This window comes from Trachymyrmex cornetzi, unplaced genomic scaffold (genome assembly GCF_001594075.2).
Source record: "Trachymyrmex cornetzi isolate Tcor2-1 unplaced genomic scaffold, Tcor1.1 scaffold15, whole genome shotgun sequence".
In the NCBI taxonomy this organism is placed as follows: domain Eukaryota; kingdom Metazoa; phylum Arthropoda; class Insecta; order Hymenoptera; family Formicidae; genus Trachymyrmex; species Trachymyrmex cornetzi.
In genome coordinates this window covers 793,328-814,276 of record NW_017296091.1, presented here as the reverse complement: position 1 = coordinate 814,276, position 20,949 = coordinate 793,328, and the positions used below count along the sequence as shown (strand labels likewise).

The 20,949-nt window shown below is 32.5% G+C and overlaps 2 protein-coding genes across 6 annotated transcripts; one reads left to right on the top strand and one right to left on the bottom strand.

Annotated features, from left to right (window-relative positions):
- The first annotated feature begins 1,588 nt into the window (after positions 1-1,588).
- On the top strand, positions 1,589-7,535 carry LOC108758031 (sodium/potassium/calcium exchanger 3). 2 transcript variants are annotated; one of them, XM_018502754.1, is made up of 9 exons: positions 1,589-1,868; positions 2,380-2,601; positions 2,821-3,008; positions 3,088-3,235; positions 4,020-4,121; positions 4,636-4,692; positions 6,067-6,276; positions 6,860-6,961; positions 7,102-7,535. In XM_018502754.1, the coding sequence occupies exons 1-9, from the start codon at positions 1,730-1,732 to the stop codon at positions 7,434-7,436; spliced, it is 1,503 nt and encodes a 500-aa protein (XP_018358256.1). In that variant the 5' UTR covers positions 1,589-1,729; the 3' UTR covers positions 7,437-7,535. The 2 variants fall into 2 exon arrangements, with proteins under 2 accessions (XP_018358256.1, XP_018358255.1); XM_018502753.1 differs by having other exon boundaries at positions 2,377-2,601.
- Positions 7,536-7,853: 318 nt separating this feature from the next.
- LOC108758035 (peptidyl-prolyl cis-trans isomerase) lies at positions 7,854-9,497 on the bottom strand. 4 transcript variants are annotated; one of them, XM_018502763.1, is made up of 3 exons: positions 9,082-9,497; positions 8,604-8,924; positions 7,854-7,941 (listed from the first exon to the last, which is right to left on the bottom strand). In XM_018502763.1, the coding sequence occupies exons 2-3, from the start codon at positions 8,908-8,910 to the stop codon at positions 7,931-7,933; spliced, it is 318 nt and encodes a 105-aa protein (XP_018358265.1). In that variant the 5' UTR covers positions 8,911-8,924; positions 9,082-9,497; the 3' UTR covers positions 7,854-7,930. The 4 variants fall into 4 exon arrangements, with proteins under 4 accessions (XP_018358265.1, XP_018358264.1, XP_018358261.1 ...); XM_018502762.1 differs by lacking the exon at positions 7,854-7,941 and adding an exon at positions 8,357-8,603 and having other exon boundaries at positions 8,676-8,924; XM_018502759.1 differs by lacking the exon at positions 7,854-7,941 and having other exon boundaries at positions 8,357-8,924.
- Between the last annotated feature and the right edge of the window lie 11,452 nt (positions 9,498-20,949).

Here is a 20,949-nt window from a genome sequence, read left to right as displayed (position 1 = left end):
GATTAGAGAAGCCTCTAAGCTCGTCCGCTATGATTGTTGGTCGTCGATTTAAAAAAAAGTAACGGAAAAGTAACGAAAAGTTACTTTCTCAAGTAACGGTAACTGTAACGAGTTACTTTTAAAAATCGGTAACTAGTAACGGTAACTTGTTACTTTTCCAACTCGGTAACGAGTAACTGTAACTTGTTACTTTTAAAAAGTAACTTTTCATTCCCCGGTAAAAATATTTTACATCTCTTCTGTAGTTTTTCTCATATTCGCAGCTTTAGTTTTATAAAATGTCAGATACAGAGGGTGTACATCAAACTTATATATACAATTATTAAAAGACACATTTTGTCGGTTTATACAAATTATTGTTTATGTATCGACATTGTTCTTTTTATTTTCCTTGTTGACCTGACATGTCTTTCTTATTATATTAAATGTGTTAGTCTCATGTTCGAGCTGCGATCAACGTGCGTTTTTTAACTTGATACTCTTCAGTGATTATAAATTTTAATTGGTTTTGATTCAATGTCGAGACGAATTCCTTTTATGTCTTGGGGTGAGTTACTAGTTTTTTAATGTAATTTTGTAACTTGTTGGACAGAATGGTTTCGAAATATTTATAAGATAATCGTTTTAATGTTTCGAATAGATTACAACATCAAATCTGTTAATCTGATGGTGATTTTTTCTTGGACATGAAGGGATTGATACTTTGAAATTGTATTGCTGAGGATGGTTCCAAAGTGAACTGAAAGGTACTATTATCTATTTTTTGGAATAAAGATTTAAGATTGCACAGATACTGCGTATTAACTACCACGCTGATTCTCATTCGCCCCGATTTTTTTTAACTTTTTGGATTTTTTGTTGTTCGTAAAATGTTTCGTGAAAAACGTGATCTCGTGGAATATACTTTGAATATTGTGTTACGATTTTTATTGCAAAATAGAACCGTGAAAATGTATTTCCTCTTCGTTCGAATCACTCGATATAATATTTGTTGTATAACACGATAAAAAACGGCGCCTCGCGCAAACAAGGAGAGTTGATATGTGCGATTAGAAGAATTACACGACACTGTTTTTCGAGAAATAAATATATCGAGAAAAAAAAGAAAAAATGCTACAATAAGTTGAAACTCACGATTTTATTTGATTTCGAAGATATCGGAACTTGTTCACGTAGTATCATCTTACGAGATCTACGGTAAATTCGAAGTAAATTATAAATAAACGCGCACTGTCCGATGTGCGACTAATTATAAAAGTATAATATATATAAAATAATATATATAAAAAAAAAAGATGTTTCTCATCGAACAAGTTGACAAGGCTGTATTACTGACGCGAAATGTAAAGTAATGTAAAACTTTCGTCAAAGATAAAATCAGCGTATGTATATACGAGCGTCGTATAAATCGGTAGAGACTTATGTCCGAAGAGGCAGACGTAGAAATCACAGGACGGGGCAATCACAAGAACTTTCCTGTCGTCTTTTAATCGAAGGTATAGAACGCAATTGCCTTAAACAGTATCTTATCAGCGTCGTTATAAGACGTGATAAATCTTCGATGGACGAAAAATATAAGTGTGTAGTCGAACTGTACGTGTCGGATAAACGACAGGTAGCCACTCACGCCGCGTCCAGATCCTCATCGCGTCTCGTTTCTTACATATATATTTCACGTGTATTATCTGAGAAGGACCAGCACTTTACGCACGTTCTTACGTAACAAAGGATGGTATGGCGGCGCAAACAGACGGTCGGATACCGGATACTTTTCGTTATTACTATACCAGCTATGTACTTTTTTTACATCAATATAATGGAACTGTTATCTGACAGTACGACAAATGTTGGCTACGCAACGGACTGGCGTGAGTATATAAAATATATTTTTTTCTCCGCGCTTTTCTCTAAACATCACGGTTGCCACCTCTTCGGTTTTCAGCCAGATTTTTGAACGAATAATCGCTCTAAATTTTAATGATCTTTATTTTACGCAATATTAAATGAAATAAATCGAGAAGTGTTCCAACACAAATAAGGGGAGAATTATTTTAAGTTCATGCGCGCGTCGACTTTCTTCCGATTTCAAACAGAAATCTCTGGTAGAAGGGTCAGATCGGATGATTTTTTTGTTTAAAAAAAGCATTACAAGAAAGTAATAATTTTAATAGTGACAATCGAATCTGCGACAGGAGATGAGATCTCCAGCGGAACATTAGTCAAAAGGTGGCAACCTCGTACAGAGTGTCTCCGAGGTCGGAACGAAAGAAGAATCGTTCGGGATTTGGCCATCGTGTGAACAAAACGATTAATCTTTTCTATTTTTTTTTTTTTAATATTTTTGTTCACATCACGATGTCCTTTTTCGTGTTTCAGGAGGACGGAGATTGCTGCAGGCGAGCGAGTTCGAGCAACCTGGAAACGACAGTTTCAACTGCACGCCACCAGCGATCAAAGAGTTCCCACCTGATGGCTTTACACGGCAGCAAAGACAGGCAGGATTCATAATAATCCACTTCGCCATCGCTATTTATCTGTTTTTATTACTTGCCATTGTCTGCGACGACTTTTTCGTTCCCTCTATTAAGAAAATTTGCGAGAGTGAGTACAAGAGAATTGTCCGGAAATATCCATCCGTTTTCTTGCGACTTTAATATGACCTCACTGCGGCTCCTCTCTCTCTCGTTTCGCTGTGACGAGCGTAAGACGTTTGCAGTTTGGTGTATTATGTTATGCGTTTATTATACAGGGCGTTTATTATACTACTTTTTTTTCGTAAACATGCACGAATGTAAAGCGAAGAAATATCTCACAACACAGAGCTCGATGTCACCGAGGATGTGGCTGGCGCGACCGTAATGGCGGCCGCGAGTTCAAGTCCGGAATTGTTCATCAACGTCATCGGCACCTTCGTGACGGAGGGTGACCTGGGGGTTGGCACCATCGTCGGTTCCGCGGTGTTCAACATACTGGCTGTACCTGCGTGCTGCGCGATATTTGCTAACGAGGTAAAGTTCGCGCGATTAAATTTAGGGATTCTCTCGTGCGTTCGACTCTCCTTATCGCATATGATTATCACATTCACAGATACTGCATTTGGAGTGGTGGCCCATATCGCGCGATACACTAGCATATGCTTTCACAGTTCTTCTCTTAATCCTGACTCTATGGGATGGACGCATCGAGTGGTACGAGGCACTCATCCTCGTCGTTTGTTACGTTCTATATATATTAGGTGATATATCAATGAATAAAGCGAATCGAATTCGGAAATATTAAAAAATTATTTCGCTTACTAAAACAATTGCTCATCATCTCTCTGCAAAGGACTCCGCACTAATTACATAGAAAATTGAATCCCAATGAAATGAGTTCGTTTTCATGTATGAATAAAAAATATAATAGACACAAGATTCAATAATGGATAGTTCTTGAGCAGCTGTTAAAGGTGCTTTATTTTACGCACCTTTAGTACATCATGACTCAAGAATTATCCATTATTGAGCCTTTTGTGTATTACGTTTTGTCTTTACCATATTATAAACTACAACGTATAATATGTGAAAATAAACTCATTTTTAATTTTTATCCCAAGAAGAATAATAAAGTCAAAATAATATCAATTTGGCGTCATATTGATCGATTATGGACTGAATTTATGTTATTTTTTGTCATGATTCGGTCAATATAATAATTATTTTGACTTTCTTCTTCTCTTTGAGATAAATTAATACGCGGTCTTTTGAAAGTGACACGCCCACAGAACAGAAACTAACATTAAAATATTACATCAATATAAATTTCCCTCTCAACAACACAAATGTAATACTAACACATGTTGTACACAACAGTTATATAGTTGTTGAGTAGAAAATTATAACATTGACATCATGTTAGTTGGTGTTCTGCGGGCGAGATTGTTTGGACACTTTATTTTCATTAACATTTTAAAGCGCACACAACGTTTTAAAATTATTTATAAGAGAATATCACAGTAATTAGAATGCTTACTTTTTCAGCAATGTGTTTCAATCGTCGCATCAACAATTTCTTAAAACGAATAACTGCTAAGAGGAAAAAATACAGAAATATTTGCGAGCAGACTCCGCTTCTACCGAATCGTAAGATCGCTACGATACAATTTATTATTACCGTCTCTGCAAAAAATAAATGAATTAAAAGGAATTGATATAATTTTATTTTGTAATATTATAAACTTTCGATCTTTAGAAGTCAGACAATGCTTTTAAGTTCCTGTCTATTTTTATTAAAATGAACTTTTCTTTAACTTTCTTCCAGCAGTTACATTATTATGATTTAGAGTACGGTCAACACAATGCTACAAATGCTTTAAAGTGTTTTTTGATTGGTTAATTTGTAAAATTCTTTCTTCTGATTGGTCAATCAAACTCTTCAAAGCATTTGTGGCGAGACTCTGACCACGGTCTTAATTCACGATTTAACGTATATCAATTTAAAACAAAATAAATATTGAAAATAAGCAAATTCTTGGAAGCTACAATCCTTGTCAATTCTTTTTAATCCACATATCTCTCTGCAGGGATTGCGTTCGATAACTATTTGTAAAAAATATAATCTCATATTTGACTATCTATTTCATTCTAAAATAAACAGATCTCGTCAAAGAAACGGAGATATCTGGATTTAGTTCGAGTGACCAGGATGAGTCAGGTATGTCTCATAGAGCACACACATAACACGTGTGTTATAATATTTAAGTGTAATCTGCACTTATATATTGCAATGTCTTTGTACAATCTTAATGTATCTTTCCTTTTCCTTTAAAACGTACACATGCATAATTCGAATAAAGTTAAAACCGATATAACAGTTATGTAGTTTAAAAATACATAAATTAATTAAATGATTATCAAATATTTTCAATTATACTTCAAAACTTTTAATATAAAATACAAATGATTTCAAATAGCAAAACTTTGTTTAATTTACTAACGTCTTTGCGTGATGCAAAAATAATTAATTTAAATTATCTGGATAACTGTCAAATTTTATTAAATAGATACACTTTAAAAGTCTTCATACAAAATAGAAACGATTTCTTTAGGAAATTATTTAAGAAATAATAGAGTGTCAGCTAAATTTATCCGAAAATACGCATGCACGTTAATACAGCTCTTACTTGATAGCACCATTTTAAATAAAATAATTTTTGTAATATAAAATATCTGAATAAATTAATTTATTATTTAGGTAGTTAAAAATCGATGGCTAGTATGAGTCTGGAGATGAATTGTGCGTGCAACAAATAAGATTCTGTTGTAGAAATAATTATACTACGATTAGGAATTCCAAATTAGGAATTCCAACATTGAAAGACTCGCATTAGTCAACGACATGTAACTATCCCAAATAGCCAAACTTGCCAAAAGCATATATTGCAATCTGTGTATTACATATTATGTTAGTAGAACTCCAGCAACAGCCAAGCACAGTCTGCTGTTTTTCTAATATCGGTAAAAATGTATCAGAAAACAAGCAGGCTCTGCATTATGACATCATGATGGCAAGGTATGCTCCATTCCTGCTACATTTCTGTTGTTATATTATGGCAAGTCGTAATGGCAGAAATCAAACTTAAAGAGGACACACCCTTGCGAAAATAAAAATCGAAACGTTAAGTCGAATGTAGGAGAAGAGCGTGATAGAAGCGTAAACGGATTTTCTGTGAGACGAACATTGAGACCAACAAAACGTAAAAGAAACTTGAACATCTCCTTTATATTTCGTTGTCTTAATTTTCGTCTTATAGAAGCTTTGTTTACACTTCTGCCATTATTCCCTTACATTCGATTTAAGCTCCAATTTTTATTTTCGGCAAGACAGTGGATAGAAATCTGCTCTAAAAGTCTAAAATCATGATTGAATTTGCCAGCAAATTTGACGTACAAATCTTTATTTTTGCCAAATCAGTGGATATAGTTATCTATTCTAAAATCATGATCGAATTTGCTGGCAACTGCTGCATACTATTAGCATTTGGCTATCTGGATATAGTTATAAAATATTTATATTGTCTCTTTTCAGATGATATCGTCGATATTACAACCTGGCCGAGCTCTACATGCCAGAAGATATGGTGGGTTATTACTTGGCCCATCAATGTGGCATTACTCCTTACTATTCCCGATTGTAGAAGAAGAAAGTTAAAATCTTGGTACACTTTTACGTTCATCATGTGCGTAATATGGATTGGGATTTCGTCTTATATCATAGGATGGGTCATCACTATTATTGGTGCGTGCCATCGATGAAACATTTGTATTTAACATCTTATTATTGTTAGATAGCCAAGTTCGTCAAAAATAGATTTTGCAAAGCGCTGGGAGTTTTATTGGAAGAATGCCATTAGCAATATAACAGAATTTGTTGAGAAAATATAAGATAAATTAACTGTTGATATCAAACTGAATCTAGCATTAATGATATATTTCATTGAAATAATCGCGAAATCATTGATTCCATTTAATTTTTGCTGATAGATAATCTACTGTTAGATACCGTATGTCAATAGGTTCTATTGGCAGAAAGCAAAAATACGTGATGTTAATCTACCACAATATTGTACTTGAATCTGTTAACATTTTGCTTATATATACTAAGATTATTAACATTGCCGAGAAAAAAAAATTTTTACAAAATGTTGAAACATCAAACTTTGTATGACGTTAATGTTATCATGTCAAAATAACATCTAGATTATATTTAAAAATATCCTGTTTAAAATTTCACATTCTTCAGACGTTTTTTTAGAATTTAATATTGTATGTTTAATGCAATCAATAACACCTGCTTCTATAATATTTATGTTATATTTTAGGCGATACCTTCAGAATTCCTGACTCCATTATGGGTTTAACATTCCTTGCGGCAGGAATGAGTGTACCTGAAGCAGTATCGAGCGTTATCGTTGCTAATCAAGGTATGTACAGTAAATATTAAACTTCTGAATAATAGATAGCAGTGTTATTGCAACGAAGCAAGAATTCATTTAACATGAATTTTTTTCTATCTTTAAAATATATGTATATACATCAAATATAGATTATTATGATTTTCCAGGTTACGGAGCTATGGGGATAAGTAATTCAATCGGGTCGAATGTGTTCGATGTCTTACTGTGCCTCGGATTACCATGGTTTGTTAAGGCTACACTATTACCAAAAGTACCTGGACAATATTATATTCAGATTAATTCTCAAGGGCTAATCTATAGCTCAGTATCTCTCTTCTCAACGTTAATTATGCTATATGGAGCTTTATTTATTAACAAATTCACGTTAAGTCGCACAGTTGGAATTGCCTGTCTCGTTATGTATGTCATATTTTTGATATTCGCATCTGTTGTAGAACTCAACACATTTTTCGTTGTTAATTTACCAGTATGTATCGACTAGCAATAATATCAGTGTCATTAACAAGTAGTTAGTAACGATATTTATACTCGTTGATATCTGTATAAATTTATACGTCATAAAATAAACTGTTACCTAATATGTTCGTATCATTTTTGTTTTATGATAAAACAAAAATCTCTGAATATATTAAGTATATTATATTTGAATAACTATGATAATTCTTACAAATATAATATAATTATTCATAAAGATTGCATCATAATCTTTTACAGTTGTTTATTTTTTCAAATGTTAATATAATTAATAGTGATTTATATAAATTTAGCCTTTATATCTAATATATAGAAAATTTTTAGTTATTTACAGTAAATCATACAGTACACGAAACAGATAAAATTCCATTATTACGAATTTCTTTTAAAAATTCACAAACAAGAATATCTATAGAAAGCTCGTTCATATTTGTTTACGTTGAGATATTGAAAGATCATTCTCGATCGATTGTCTTCTTCGAATCAGTTAGTTGTACGTAATTATATAATACCTTGAATCAGTTTCGCAAGTTACTACATATATAATAAAGTCATACCTTCATTATCTTCTTTAAGATAAAAAAAGTATGTTTCAAACTTAAACATAGTAATCACATGTTTTATAAACAAAATTACAAAAGAATAAAGCAAAGCTAAATAATCTTACTACACAAAAAAATATACTTGCTTATTATATATGCTTAAAAAAAAGGAACACAACATTGTATTATACTTAAATAAAATACTTTATATCATTTATGTATCTAAAAACTAAATAAATGCATCAACTTGGTTTAGATTTCCCAATTCCTAATATCCTCACACATTTAAGCAGAATTATTCCAGCATTATTTATCTTTTCTTATTAAACGATAGAAAACTGCAAGTTTCAAAATTATGAATAAAACTAAAAGTGCTTGATGCATTTTAATGTTTTATTTTATTGCTTATTTATTTAATGCTTATGAGAATTGACCACAATCTGCTATTATAATCTTTTGATATGTCTTCCCACTCGATGAGCCATAACTTTCAATTTTTCTTACAACATCCATTCCATCAAGAATACTCCCAAACACAACGTGTTTATTGTCCAACCAAGGAGTTTTTACAGTAGTAATAAAAAATTGCGAGCCATTTGTATTTGGGCCAGAATTTGCCATTGATAATGTACCTGAGCAAGTATGTTTGAGTTCAAAATTCTCATCTTCGAACTTTTCTCCAAAGATGGATTTTCCACCTGTACCATTGTGATTTGTAAAATCACCTCCTTGACACATGAAATTTGGAATTATACGATGGAAACAGCTTCCTTTATAACCATAACCCTTCTCTCCTGTACATAAGGCACGAAAATTTTCTGATGTCTTTGGCACAACGTCAGTCCGTAATTGTATAATAATTCGTCCCAGTGATTTATCATCCGCAGACATATCAAAGTATACTAGTGGCAAGTTCATCTTGTACTCATGACCATTCATCAGTACAGTAGAAGCTAGAAAGAAGAAACAATCAAAATTATATATTATATAACTTTATAATAAAAATCGAACAGATTGAATTTCAACAAGAATGTTAAGAGAGTTTTGCTACTATTATTTTGTGATATATTTGTACATTATTTTTATTACTTATGTGAACAATGTACTTACAAGAAATTTATATTAATTATAAAAATTATAAATTATAGTTTTCGTTATATATCCAAACCAATTTGTATCAAGAGTATTCATATAATTTTTATATCACTTCGTATATTTAATTAGAATTCGCTTTCTTTTGTATAACTCGTTTATAACCTCTTTCCTCTTTTTTTCTTTTCCTTTAACTGTTTACTTCAAAAGAATGTTAACGATGTTAACATTTCTTTGAGTAATTTTCCATAATTATTTTCGAAATTCGTTCTGACTCGCACCGTATCACAGAGCTTTTTGAATCACTATACGTACGTTACAAAAGCTGACTTACATCATGACTGTATGTATAAATCTATTATTTTGAAGACCCACGTGCTCTGCACACACAAACGAGAATTTTCCAAAACATAAGCTCCAATCAGGTACAATAAGTTTTGAAATTCTCTATTGCGTGATTGGTCAACTGGCCCACCAATGATTGCGTTCAGCAGATTCAACAGTTTTGCAACCGTTTTGTGATTATCCGCAGAGAAGGGAACTATTCCTTTAAATCTAAAAGTATAAGGGCCTGCGCACAATAGAGGAACAAGAATTAGATATTAAGATTTCAACCTATCAGAAACCGCGTATTCCGATGTAATCAGTTTCTGATAGGTTGAAATCTTAATATCTAATTCTTGTTCCTCTATTGTGCGCAGGCCCTTATGGTGCGGCCTCAATAGAAAGAATAAGGAATTAGGAATAAAGAATAAGGATTCCAACCTATCAGAAACCGTGTATTCCGATGTATCCTATATTTGAGAGGTTGAAATATTTATTCCTTATTCCTAATTCCTTATTCCTTCTATTGTGGCTGTACCTTAATCCAATCAGCGCGATGAATCATAAAACGGTTGCAAAACTATTAAGTCTGCTGAACGCGGCCAATCACTAGATGAAATTCGGTAAGTCTGTTCGTTTTGCTTGAATGAGGTATTAAGGCCCGTCTACAATATACGGAGTAAGAAGTAAGAGTAAGAAATTGACCAATCACAGTCGAATGTGAGAAGAATAATCGACTGTGATTGGTCAATTTCTTACTCTTACTTCTTACTCCGTGTATTGTAGACGGGCCTTTATAAAAAGCAGTTTTCATAAAACTGCTTTTCCTCTTTTATCGACAAAGGCGCTTTTAAGTATATTGGTTATGTTAGGGGCTCCACACAATAAAAGGAGCAGGGAACAGAGAACAGAGAATAAGAATCAACCTATCAGAAACTGTGTATGAAGGCCCGTCTACAATACACGGAGTAAGAAGTAAGAGTAAGAAATTGACCAATCACAGTCGATTATTCTTCTCACATTCGACTGTGATTGATCAATTTCTTACTCTTACTTCTTACTCTGTGTATTGTAGACGGGCCTTTACACAAAACTTGATTTCTGATAGGTTAAAATTCTTATTCTCTGTTCTCTGTTCCTTTTAGGCTGCGTTCGGAAACATCACCCGAGTGACCCGCGTATCGTATTATCTTTATTGTTTACTTAGCGTTAAACGAGGATAAAATGATACACGAGAGATCCGGGTGTTGTGCGGCAGTATTTCGCGGTTACAGGTTTTAGGCCGGCATTGCCTCTCTCAGGTTCCTCTCTGGTAGCTGGTAACCGCAGTGATACCAACAAAATAAAATAAAAACATATCGATCGAGCACACGTAATCGCGAGAGCGATGTGTATTTCCGTATATTGACTAAAGCGGGGTTTACAATAGAAGTCGTAACAGTCGTAGAGTCTGAGTAGAAGGCCCGTCTACAATTCACGGACTAAGAAGTAAGAGTAAGAAATTGACCAATCACAGTCGATTATTCTTCTCACATTCGACTGTGATTGGTCAATTTCTTACTCTTACTTTTTACTCCGTGTATTGTAGACGACGCCTTACCCCGGATTTACAATAGGTGTTATAAGCCTTAAGCCCTAAAGGCCCGTCCACAATACACGGAGTATGAAGTAAGAGTAAGCAATTGACCAATCACAGTCGAATGTGAGAAGAATAATCGACTGTAATTGGTCAATTTCTTACTCTTACTTCTTACTCCGTGTATTGTAGACGAGCCTTAAGAAATTGATCAATTACAGTCGAATCCGAGAAGAATAAGCGACTGTGATTCGCCCATTTCTTATGGCTTAAGGCTTAAAACCCTATTGTAGATCCGGGGTTACAAATACTAATATATGCTTAAAAACACCTTTAAGGTCCGTTTCCACCAACGCAGATCAACTTTAATCTCGGTTCAACTTAATCTTTGTCTTTTTCTAGTTCTAAAGATTAGAAAAAGACGAAGAGTAAGTTGAACCGAGATTAAAATTAATCTATATTGGTAGAAATGGGCATAAAGGTGCCTTTTCATGCCGACGCTCATTTTCAGCGTTAAAATAAGCCACGTGATAGAAATTGACAAATATCAAACATTAATTTTGATTACTTGATCTGTTTTGACGCCGAAAATGAGCGTTAGGTGAAAATCCAGCTTTAAAAACAACCTAATAGTAACATACTACTAAGACCGGTATTCATAATCAGATCTTATGGGCCTTCTAGAACAAGCCATTAATCATAAATCAGAAGTCAAAAGCTAAAAATTGACCAATCACAATCGTCAATTTTCAACTTCTGACTTCTGATTTATGACTAATGGCTTATTGTAGAAGGCCTATTATATTCAAGACCGTTTTAATAAGTACAGTTTTAAGAAGTCACGAACCAATCAGAGGGCCGCATTAGCGACATTACTTAAAAGGATGCTGGAGCCTTCTTTTTTACCGATAAAGCAAGCATTTATGTTAAATGCAATTTTCTACGAATTAGTTGCACAGAATAAAAATTCCTTTTCCACGATTGAAATCCGTACTAATGTATCTGCTCCTGGTGTGTTTTGTGCCCAAAGCTGAGAAAAAAAATAAATTACAGATTTCTGTATCTATGTGCTATCAGCTCACCAAACATTTACTTCGTGAAAAAATTATATGCACGTTATATGCTCGAAATTAGGGCAGGAGCATATGTAGAATAAAAAGACGAATACAGTCATATACTTCTGACATTCTGACTTGTGGTTTATTGTAGAAGACCTATTAGTCATAAATCAGATGCTAAAAATTGGCCAATCACAGTCGTCAGTCTTTAGCTTCTGATTTATGACATAATGGCTTATCGTAAAAACAGACCAAATTGACTCCTTTAAAGAAGTACTTATATCTTTCGAGAGATTCTTCGACATTAAACATAAAAGTAGACATATTATTTTGAAAGCCAGCGTATCTTTCGTGAGATACTTGGATGATAAGCATGAATAAAAGTAGATAAGCAGGTATATTTTTCATGAGATTCTTTGATGTAGAAACGTAAAAGCCAATATAGGTACATTTTTATAAATAATTATAGAGAAAGAATCTTATATTCGGTCACAGTGGATTTTGGTGCTTAATAATATTCATATATAAATTTTTCAAAATATACATTAATAGCGCGACGATTCAACCTTCAATTTTTGTTCTTAGAATTTATAAAAATAGACTTATTCTTTTCAATTGAATAGTTCGTCTTTTTTTAATTTTCCTCTCTTGGAAAAAAAAGAAAAATAAACGATACGAGAAATTTAGTTGAAAAGACAGACTAACACCCGTTTCCATCAATGTAGTTAAACTTTAATCTTAATTCCGCTTACTCTTCGTCCTTCTCTAGTTCAAAAGATTAGAAAAAGACGAAGAGAAAGTTAAACCGAGTTTAAAGTTAATCTATGTTGTTGGGAATGAGCATAAATCAGCTAAAATTTCAATTAAAAATTTCGACTTTTCGAGGCGTCTTTTTTCTTTCCCAAATAACAAAGTTCATTTATGTTAGTTCTTCAAAATTATAAATCAAATCTTGTTATGTCAGTACAGATTTCTGCAATTTTGAAACATTTTGGTATTTCAACTCTGCCAAAAGAGGGTCTTTCACAGCAAATATTCTTACGTTTTCTATACCCGCCGCTTTTAGCAAAAATTCCAGTCATGATTTCAGACGGGGCGTACACGTTGCATCGGATATTGTCGATTAGAAGAGATGGCTTTTAAGGCCAAAAGAGTCTTTCAGGAAAATATACCTACATCTTACAGATACATCTGCTGTTGGTCGCTTTACAAAGAATGCAAGAGTACAAGCGAATTTCAAGCGGATATTAGCTTAGTGTACACATATGTGTAGAGGCCAGTTATTTGGGCCTAACAAAGGGGAGTCGAAAGAATCTTTAAGCCGTTTCTCCGCCAAAAGACGCGAGCATGATGAAACGGAGAGCATAAAAGATTACCACCCCCCTTCCAAACCCTGCTCAACTAGAGGAATGGCAATGCCTCGCGATCGTCATTGTTCACCAACGGCAACCGCGACGTGCCGCTATTCAAACGAGACGTCGTCCAAGGACATAAAGGCCGGAATTTCGCATAGTCGGTTCTTACAGAGCTACATATTCCAAAACTTTTAAATTCGTAATAGCCTCGTATCGCGTGAAAATGAATGCGAGTTTGCGATACTTTAGAAATCTCGTGACTGTGTACATTCCCGATCGCATACGCCACACACGTCAACTGATTCCTAGTCATTCTTTTTGCTTTACCAATAAGAATATTTTATTACTAAAGAATTTTTTTTTCCTTAAATTGGCTAATAAACGATGTGCGCAATATGTGCGCAAACAGAGCCCTCCCATTTCTTACGTATATTCTGCTTTCATTTTATTTTACACATGTATAATTCGCTTATTGGATATTCGAATATACATGAACTATATATTTATAAGTACATAAAAGTTTGGCAATTATTTTGATACGTTTATTCTTAAGTCGATATTCATAATCTGTTTTTATTTTATGACCGACTTAAGTAATTTCTTAAGAAGCTAATGCGGCTTTCTGATTGGTTCATGACTTAAGACTAAGGTTTGTTTGCATTACATGCTCCAACATGCTCCTGTACACATAGCTCACTCCAACGAGCACGTGAGAGTAAATTGAAGGATATGACGCGACAAACCTCTTTTAATGTAAAAATGGATGCATTAAAAAAAATTACTAGGAATCAATTGATGTGTATGGCGTATGCGATCGGGAATGTATATCCCGCAAACTCGCATCTATTCTCACGCGAAACGCGGCCATTTCGAATTTAAAAGTTTTGGAATGTAGCTTTGTAAGAACCGACTATGCGAACTTCCGCCCTTTATGTCCTTGGACGATGTCTCGTTTGAATAGCACCATCCCCATCAGCAAAAAATGTTTCAAAAATGTTTTTTAAACGTTTTTTTTTTCATTGCAAAAACCGTTTCAAAAACATTAAAAAAATGTTTAATTAATAGGATAGATCCTTTTTTATTCATTAAAAAAATGTTCTCTTTACATTTAAAAAACATTTTAAAAACATTTTTTTAACATTTAAAATCCATTTATTTTACATTTAAAAAATGTTTATTTTATATTAAAAAAACGTATTTTTAACACTTCACATAACATGACTTTTTGATATTATATGAATGATTTCTAAAAATGATTTTTTGACATTAAGTACACGTTTTTTTCGTGACATTGGTAATTACTAATTGGTATAGCGCTATGTCACCAAAAAACATGTGTTTAATGTAAAAAAGTCATTTCAAGAAATTATTCATATAAATTATAATATATTAAAATTCATATTATGAAGTAATGTTATAAAGTATGTTATGAATTATCTCAAAATTTAAACTTGCGGATCACAAGTCGAAGATATGTACATTCCGCTGTATTTTATATTAAAAACTTGTTTAAAAACTTGCACGCTTATAAAAGATTACGTTAAGTGGATCCTAGTCCAATATTTGTATTTACTTTTCGCAATCGAGTGGGACCTCAAAAGATTGCTTGTGTCTTAAAGAATTTAAAAAAAGGTTTCATTATTTTTACACTCGCTTTTTACCCAAAATTCACAAAAAAATTTGAAAATTATGACGACTATTCAAGTCGAACCTTCCACCGTACTTTCGAAACTGATCGAGTATAAAATTTGAAAAAGAAATGTTAATCGGAGATACTTAATCAATTTTTGTATTATGTGCAATATATTAATCATTTTTTTCGTATATAAACGAACATATATTTTTTTATTTTCATTTATAGAAATAAAACATGTAATACATAAATATGAAAATATAATAAACTTGAAAAAAAATTGTCGTGTATTTATTACGTATCGGCGTCTTGTTACTATTCGTGTACGATATATATGAGAAAAATGTGTACTAGTGATAAATGTAAAATAAATGTGAATTAAATATAAAATAAATATTAAATGAACGTAAAAAAAATATTTGTTACATGTATGTTACAAATGACTAATAAATGTGAAATAAATGTAAAATAAATCTAAAATAAATATTTTAGAAACATTTAGTTGACACATGAATTTTAAATGTAAATTAAATATTTTAAATGTAAATTGAACATTTTTTAAATGTTTAATAAATGTTTTTTTGCAATGGTAACCTACAAATGTAAAATCAATGAAGAAAAAATATTTAAAAAACATTTAATCAATGTGGTCTGATGATTGGAATGTCCCGGTTGCCGTTCGTAGACATTGACGAGGGCATTGCGCTTCGTCTAGTTGAGCAGGGGATGGAAGGGGGGTGGTAATCTTTTATGCTCTCCGTTTCATCATGCTCGTGTCTTTTAGCGGAGAAACGGCCAAAACGGAGCAACGAATAGGCCAGAAGAAAGGGTCAAAACGGAGAAACGGCTTATGGAAGATTCTTTCGACTCTCCTTTGTTAGGCCCAAATAACTGGATTCTATACATACTCGTATGTATACACTAAGCTAATATTCGCTTGAAATTCGCTTGTAGTCTTGCATTCTTTGTAAAGCGACCAGCAGCAGATGTATCTCTAAGATATAGGTATATTTTCCTGAGAGACTCTTTTGGCCTTAAAAGCCATCTCTTCTAATCGACATCTGATGCAACATGTACGCCTCGTCTGAAATCATGATTGGAATTTTTGCTAAAACCGGCAGGTATAGAAAACGTAAGAATATTTGCTGTGAAAGACCCTCTTTTGGCAGAGTTGAAATACCAAAATGTTTCAAAATTGTAGTAATCTGTACTGACATAACAAGATTTGATTTATGATTTTGAAGAACAAAGATAAATAAACTTTGTTATTTGGAAAAGAAAAAAGACGCCTCGAAAAGTCGAAATTTTTAATTGAAATTTTAGCTGATTTATGCTCATTTCCAACAACATAGATTAACTTTAAACTCGATTTAACTTACTCTTCGTCTTTTTCTAATCTTTTGAACTAGAGATAGACGAAGAGTAAGTTGAATTAAGATTAAAGTTTAACTACATTGATGGAAACGGGTATTAGTTTGTTTTTTCAATTAAATTTCTCGTATCGTTTATTTTTATTTTTTTTTATTCATGTTTAACATCCAAGTATCTCTCACCAAAGATATACTGGTTTCAAAATATATGAATAATTAGGTCTGTTTTTTGTGGCTGAACTAGTGTACACTTTTGAAACTCCAAGTGAGATAGATATGCGTTTAATATCTGTTTAAAGCGAAAAAGCGAGTTCTAGAACAGTCTAGTACAGGAACAGAAAACAGACTAATTGACTCCTTTAAAAAGTACTTATATCTTTTAAGAAATTCTTCGACATTAAACATAAAAGTAGATATATTATTTTGAAACTAGTATATCTTTCGTGAGAGATAGTTGGATGTTAAACATGAATAAAAGTAGATAAGCAGGTATATTTTTCATGAGATTCTTTGATGTACAAACGTAAAAGCAAATAGGTACATTTTTCTAAATAATTATACAGAATGAATCTTATATTCGGTCAAAGTGGATTTTGGTGCTTAATAATATTCATATATAAATTTTTCAAAATATATGTTAATAGCGCGGCGAGGTTCAACCTTCAATTTTTATTCTTAGAATTTATAAAAATAGACTTAATCTTTTCATTTGAACAGTTCGTCTTTTTTTAATTTACCTCTCTTGGAAAAAAAATAAAAATAAACGAAACGAGAAATTTAATTGAAAAAACAAACTAATACCCGTTTCCATCAATGTAGTTAAACTTTAATCTTAATTCAACTTACTCTTCGTCTATCTCTAGTTCAAAAGATTAGAAAAAGACGAAGAGTAAGTTAAATCGAGTTTAAAGTTAATCTATGTTGTTGGAAATGAGCATAAATCAGCTAAAATTTCAATTAAAAATTTCGACTTTTCGAGGCGTCTTTTTTCTTTTCCAAATAACAAAGTTTATTTATCTTTGTTCTTCAAAATCATAAATCAAATCTTGTTATGTCAGTACAGATTACTACAATTTTGAAACATTTTGGTATTTCAACTCTGCCAAAAGAGGGTCTTTCACAGCAAATATTCTTACGTTTTCTATACCTGCCGGTTTTAGCAAAAATTCCAATCATGATTTCAGACGAGGCGTACATGTTGCATCAGATGTCGATTAGAAGAGATGGCTTTTAAGGCCAAAAGAGTCTCTCAGGAAAATATACCTATATCTTAGAGATACATCTGCTGCTGGTCGCTTTACAAAGAATGCAAGACTACAAGCGAATTTCAAGCGAATATTAGCTTAGTGTATACATACGAGTATGTATAGAATCCAGTTATTTGGGCCTAACAAAGGAGAGTCGAAAGAATCTTCCATAAGCCGTTTCTCCGTTTTGACCCTTTCTTCTGGCCTATTCGTTGCTCCGTTTTGGCCGTTTCTCCGCTAAAAGACACGAGCATGATGAAACGGAGAGCATAAAAGATTACCACCCCCCTTCCATCCCCTGCTCAACTAGACGAAGCGCAATGCCCTCGTCAATGTCTACGAACGGCAACCGGGACATTCCAATCATCAGACCACATTGATTAAATGTTTTTTAAATATTTTTTCTTCATTGATTTTACATTTGTAGGTTACCATTGCAAAAAAACATTTATTAAACATTTAAAAAATGTTCAATTTACATTTAAAATATTTAATTTACATTTAAAATTCATGTGTCAACTAAATGTTTCTAAAATATTTATTTTAGATTTATTTTACATTTATTTCACATTTATTAGTCATTTGTAACATACATGTAACAAATATTTTTTTTACGTTCATTTAATATTTATTTTATATTTAATTCACATTTATTTTACATTTATCACTAGTACACATTTTTCTCATATATATCGTACACGAATAGTAACAAGACGCCGATACGTAATAAATACACGACAATTTTTTTTCAAGTTTATTATATTTTCATATTTATGTATTACATGTTTTATTTCTATAAATGAAAATAAAAAAATATATGTTCGTTTATATACGAAAAAAATGATTAATATATTGCACATAATACAAAAATTGATTAAGTATCTCCGATTAACATTTCTTTTTCAAATTTTATACTCGATCAGTTTCGAAAGTACGGTGGAAGGTTCGACTTGAATAGTCGTCATAATTTTCAAATTTTTTTGTGAATTTTGGGTAAAAAGCGAGTGTAAAAATAATGAAACCTTTTTTTAAATTCTTTAAGACACAAGCAATCTTTTGAGGTCCCACTCGATTGCGAAAAGTAAATACAAATATTGGACTAGGATCCACTTAACGTAATCTTTTATAAGCGTGCAAGTTTTTAAACAAGTTTTTAATATAAAATACAGCGGAATGTACATATCTTCGACTTGTGATCCGCAAGTTTAAATTTTGAGATAATTCATAACATACTTTATAACATTACTTCATAATATGAATTTTAATATATTATAATTTATATGAATAATTTCTTGAAATGACTTTTTTACATTAAACACATGTTTTTTGGTGACATAGCGCTATACCAATTAGTAATTACCAATGTCACGAAAAAAACGTGTACTTAATGTCAAAAAATCATTTTTAGAAATCATTCATATAATATCAAAAAGTCATGTTATGTGAAGTGTTAAAAATACGTTTTTTTAATATAAAATAAACATTTTTTAAATGTAAAATAAATGGATTTTAAATGTTAAAAAAATGTTTTTAAAATGTTTTTTAAATGTAAAGAGAACATTTTTTTAATGAATAAAAAAGGATCTATCCTATTAATTAAACATTTTTTTAATGTTTTTGAAACGGTTTTTGCAATGAAAAAAAAAACGTTTAAAAAACATTTTTGAAACATTTTTTGCTGATGGGGATGGTGCTATTCAAACGAGACATCGTCCAAGGACATAAAGGGCGGAAGTTCGCATAGTCGGTTCTTACAAAGCTACATTCCAAAACTTTTAAATTCGAAATGGCCGCGTTTCGCGTGAGAATAGATGCGAGTTTGCGGGATATACATTCCCGATCGCATACGCCATACACATCAATTGATTCCTAGTAATTTTTTTTAATGCATCCATTTTTACATTAAAAGAGGTTTGTCGCGTCATATCCTTCAATTTACTCTCACGTGCTCGTTGGAGTGAGCTATGTGTACAGGAGCATGTTGGAGCATGTAATGCAAACAAACCTTAGTCTTAAGTCATGAACCAATCAGAAAGCCGCATTAGCTTCTTAAGAAATTACTTAAGTCGGTCATAAAATAAAAACAGATTATGAATATCGACTTAAGAATAAACGTATCAAAATAATTGCCAAACTTTTATGTACTTATAAATATATAGTTCATGTATATTCGAATATCCAATAAGCGAATTATACATGTGTAAAATAAAATGAAAGCAGAATATACGTAAGAAATGGGAGGGCTCTGTTTGCGCACATATTGCGCACATCGTTTATTAGCCAATTTAAGGAAAAAAAAATTCTTTAGTAATAAAATATTCTTATTGGTAAAGCAAAAAGAATGACTAGGAATCAGTTGACGTGTGTGGCGTATGCGATCGGGAATGTACACAGTCACGAGATTTCTAAAGTATCGCAAACTCGCATTCATTTTCACGCGATACGAGGCTATTACGAATTTAAAAGTTTTGGAATATGTAGCTCTGTAAGAACCGACTATGCGAAATTCCGGCCTTTATGTCCTTGGACGACGTCTCGTTTGAATAGCGGCACGTCGCGGTTGCCGTTGGTGAACAATGACGATCGCGAGGCATTGCCATTCCTCTAGTTGAGCAGGGTTTGGAAGGGGGGTGGTAATCTTTTATGCTCTCCGTTTCATCATGCTCGCGTCTTTTGGCGGAGAAACGGCTTAAAGATTCTTTCGACTCCCCTTTGTTAGGCCCAAATAACTGGCCTCTACACATATGTGTACACTAAGCTAATATCCGCTTGAAATTCGCTTGTACTCTTGCATTCTTTGTAAAGCGACCAACAGCAGATGTATCTGTAAGATGTAGGTATATTTTCCTGAAAGACTCTTTTGGCCTTAAAAGCCATCTCTTCTAATCGACAATATCCGATGCAACGTGTACGCCCCGTCTGAAATCATGACTGGAATTTTTGCTAAAAGCGGCGGGTATAGAAAACGTAAGAATATTTGCTGTGAAAGACCCTCTTTTGGCAGAGTTGAAATACCAAAATGTTTCAAAATTGCAGAAATCTGTACTGACATAACAAGATTTGATTTATAATTTTGAAGAACTAACATAAATGAACTTTGTTATTTGGGAAAGAAAAAAGACGCCTCGAAAAGTCGAAATTTTTAATTGAAATTTTAGCTGATTTATGCTCATTCCCAACAACATAGATTAACTTTAAACTCGGTTTAACTTTCTCTTCGTCTTTTTCTAATCTTTTGAACTAGAGAAGGACGAAGAGTAAGCGGAATTAAGATTAAAGTTTAACTACATTGATGGAAACGGGTGTTAGTCTGTCTTTTCAAC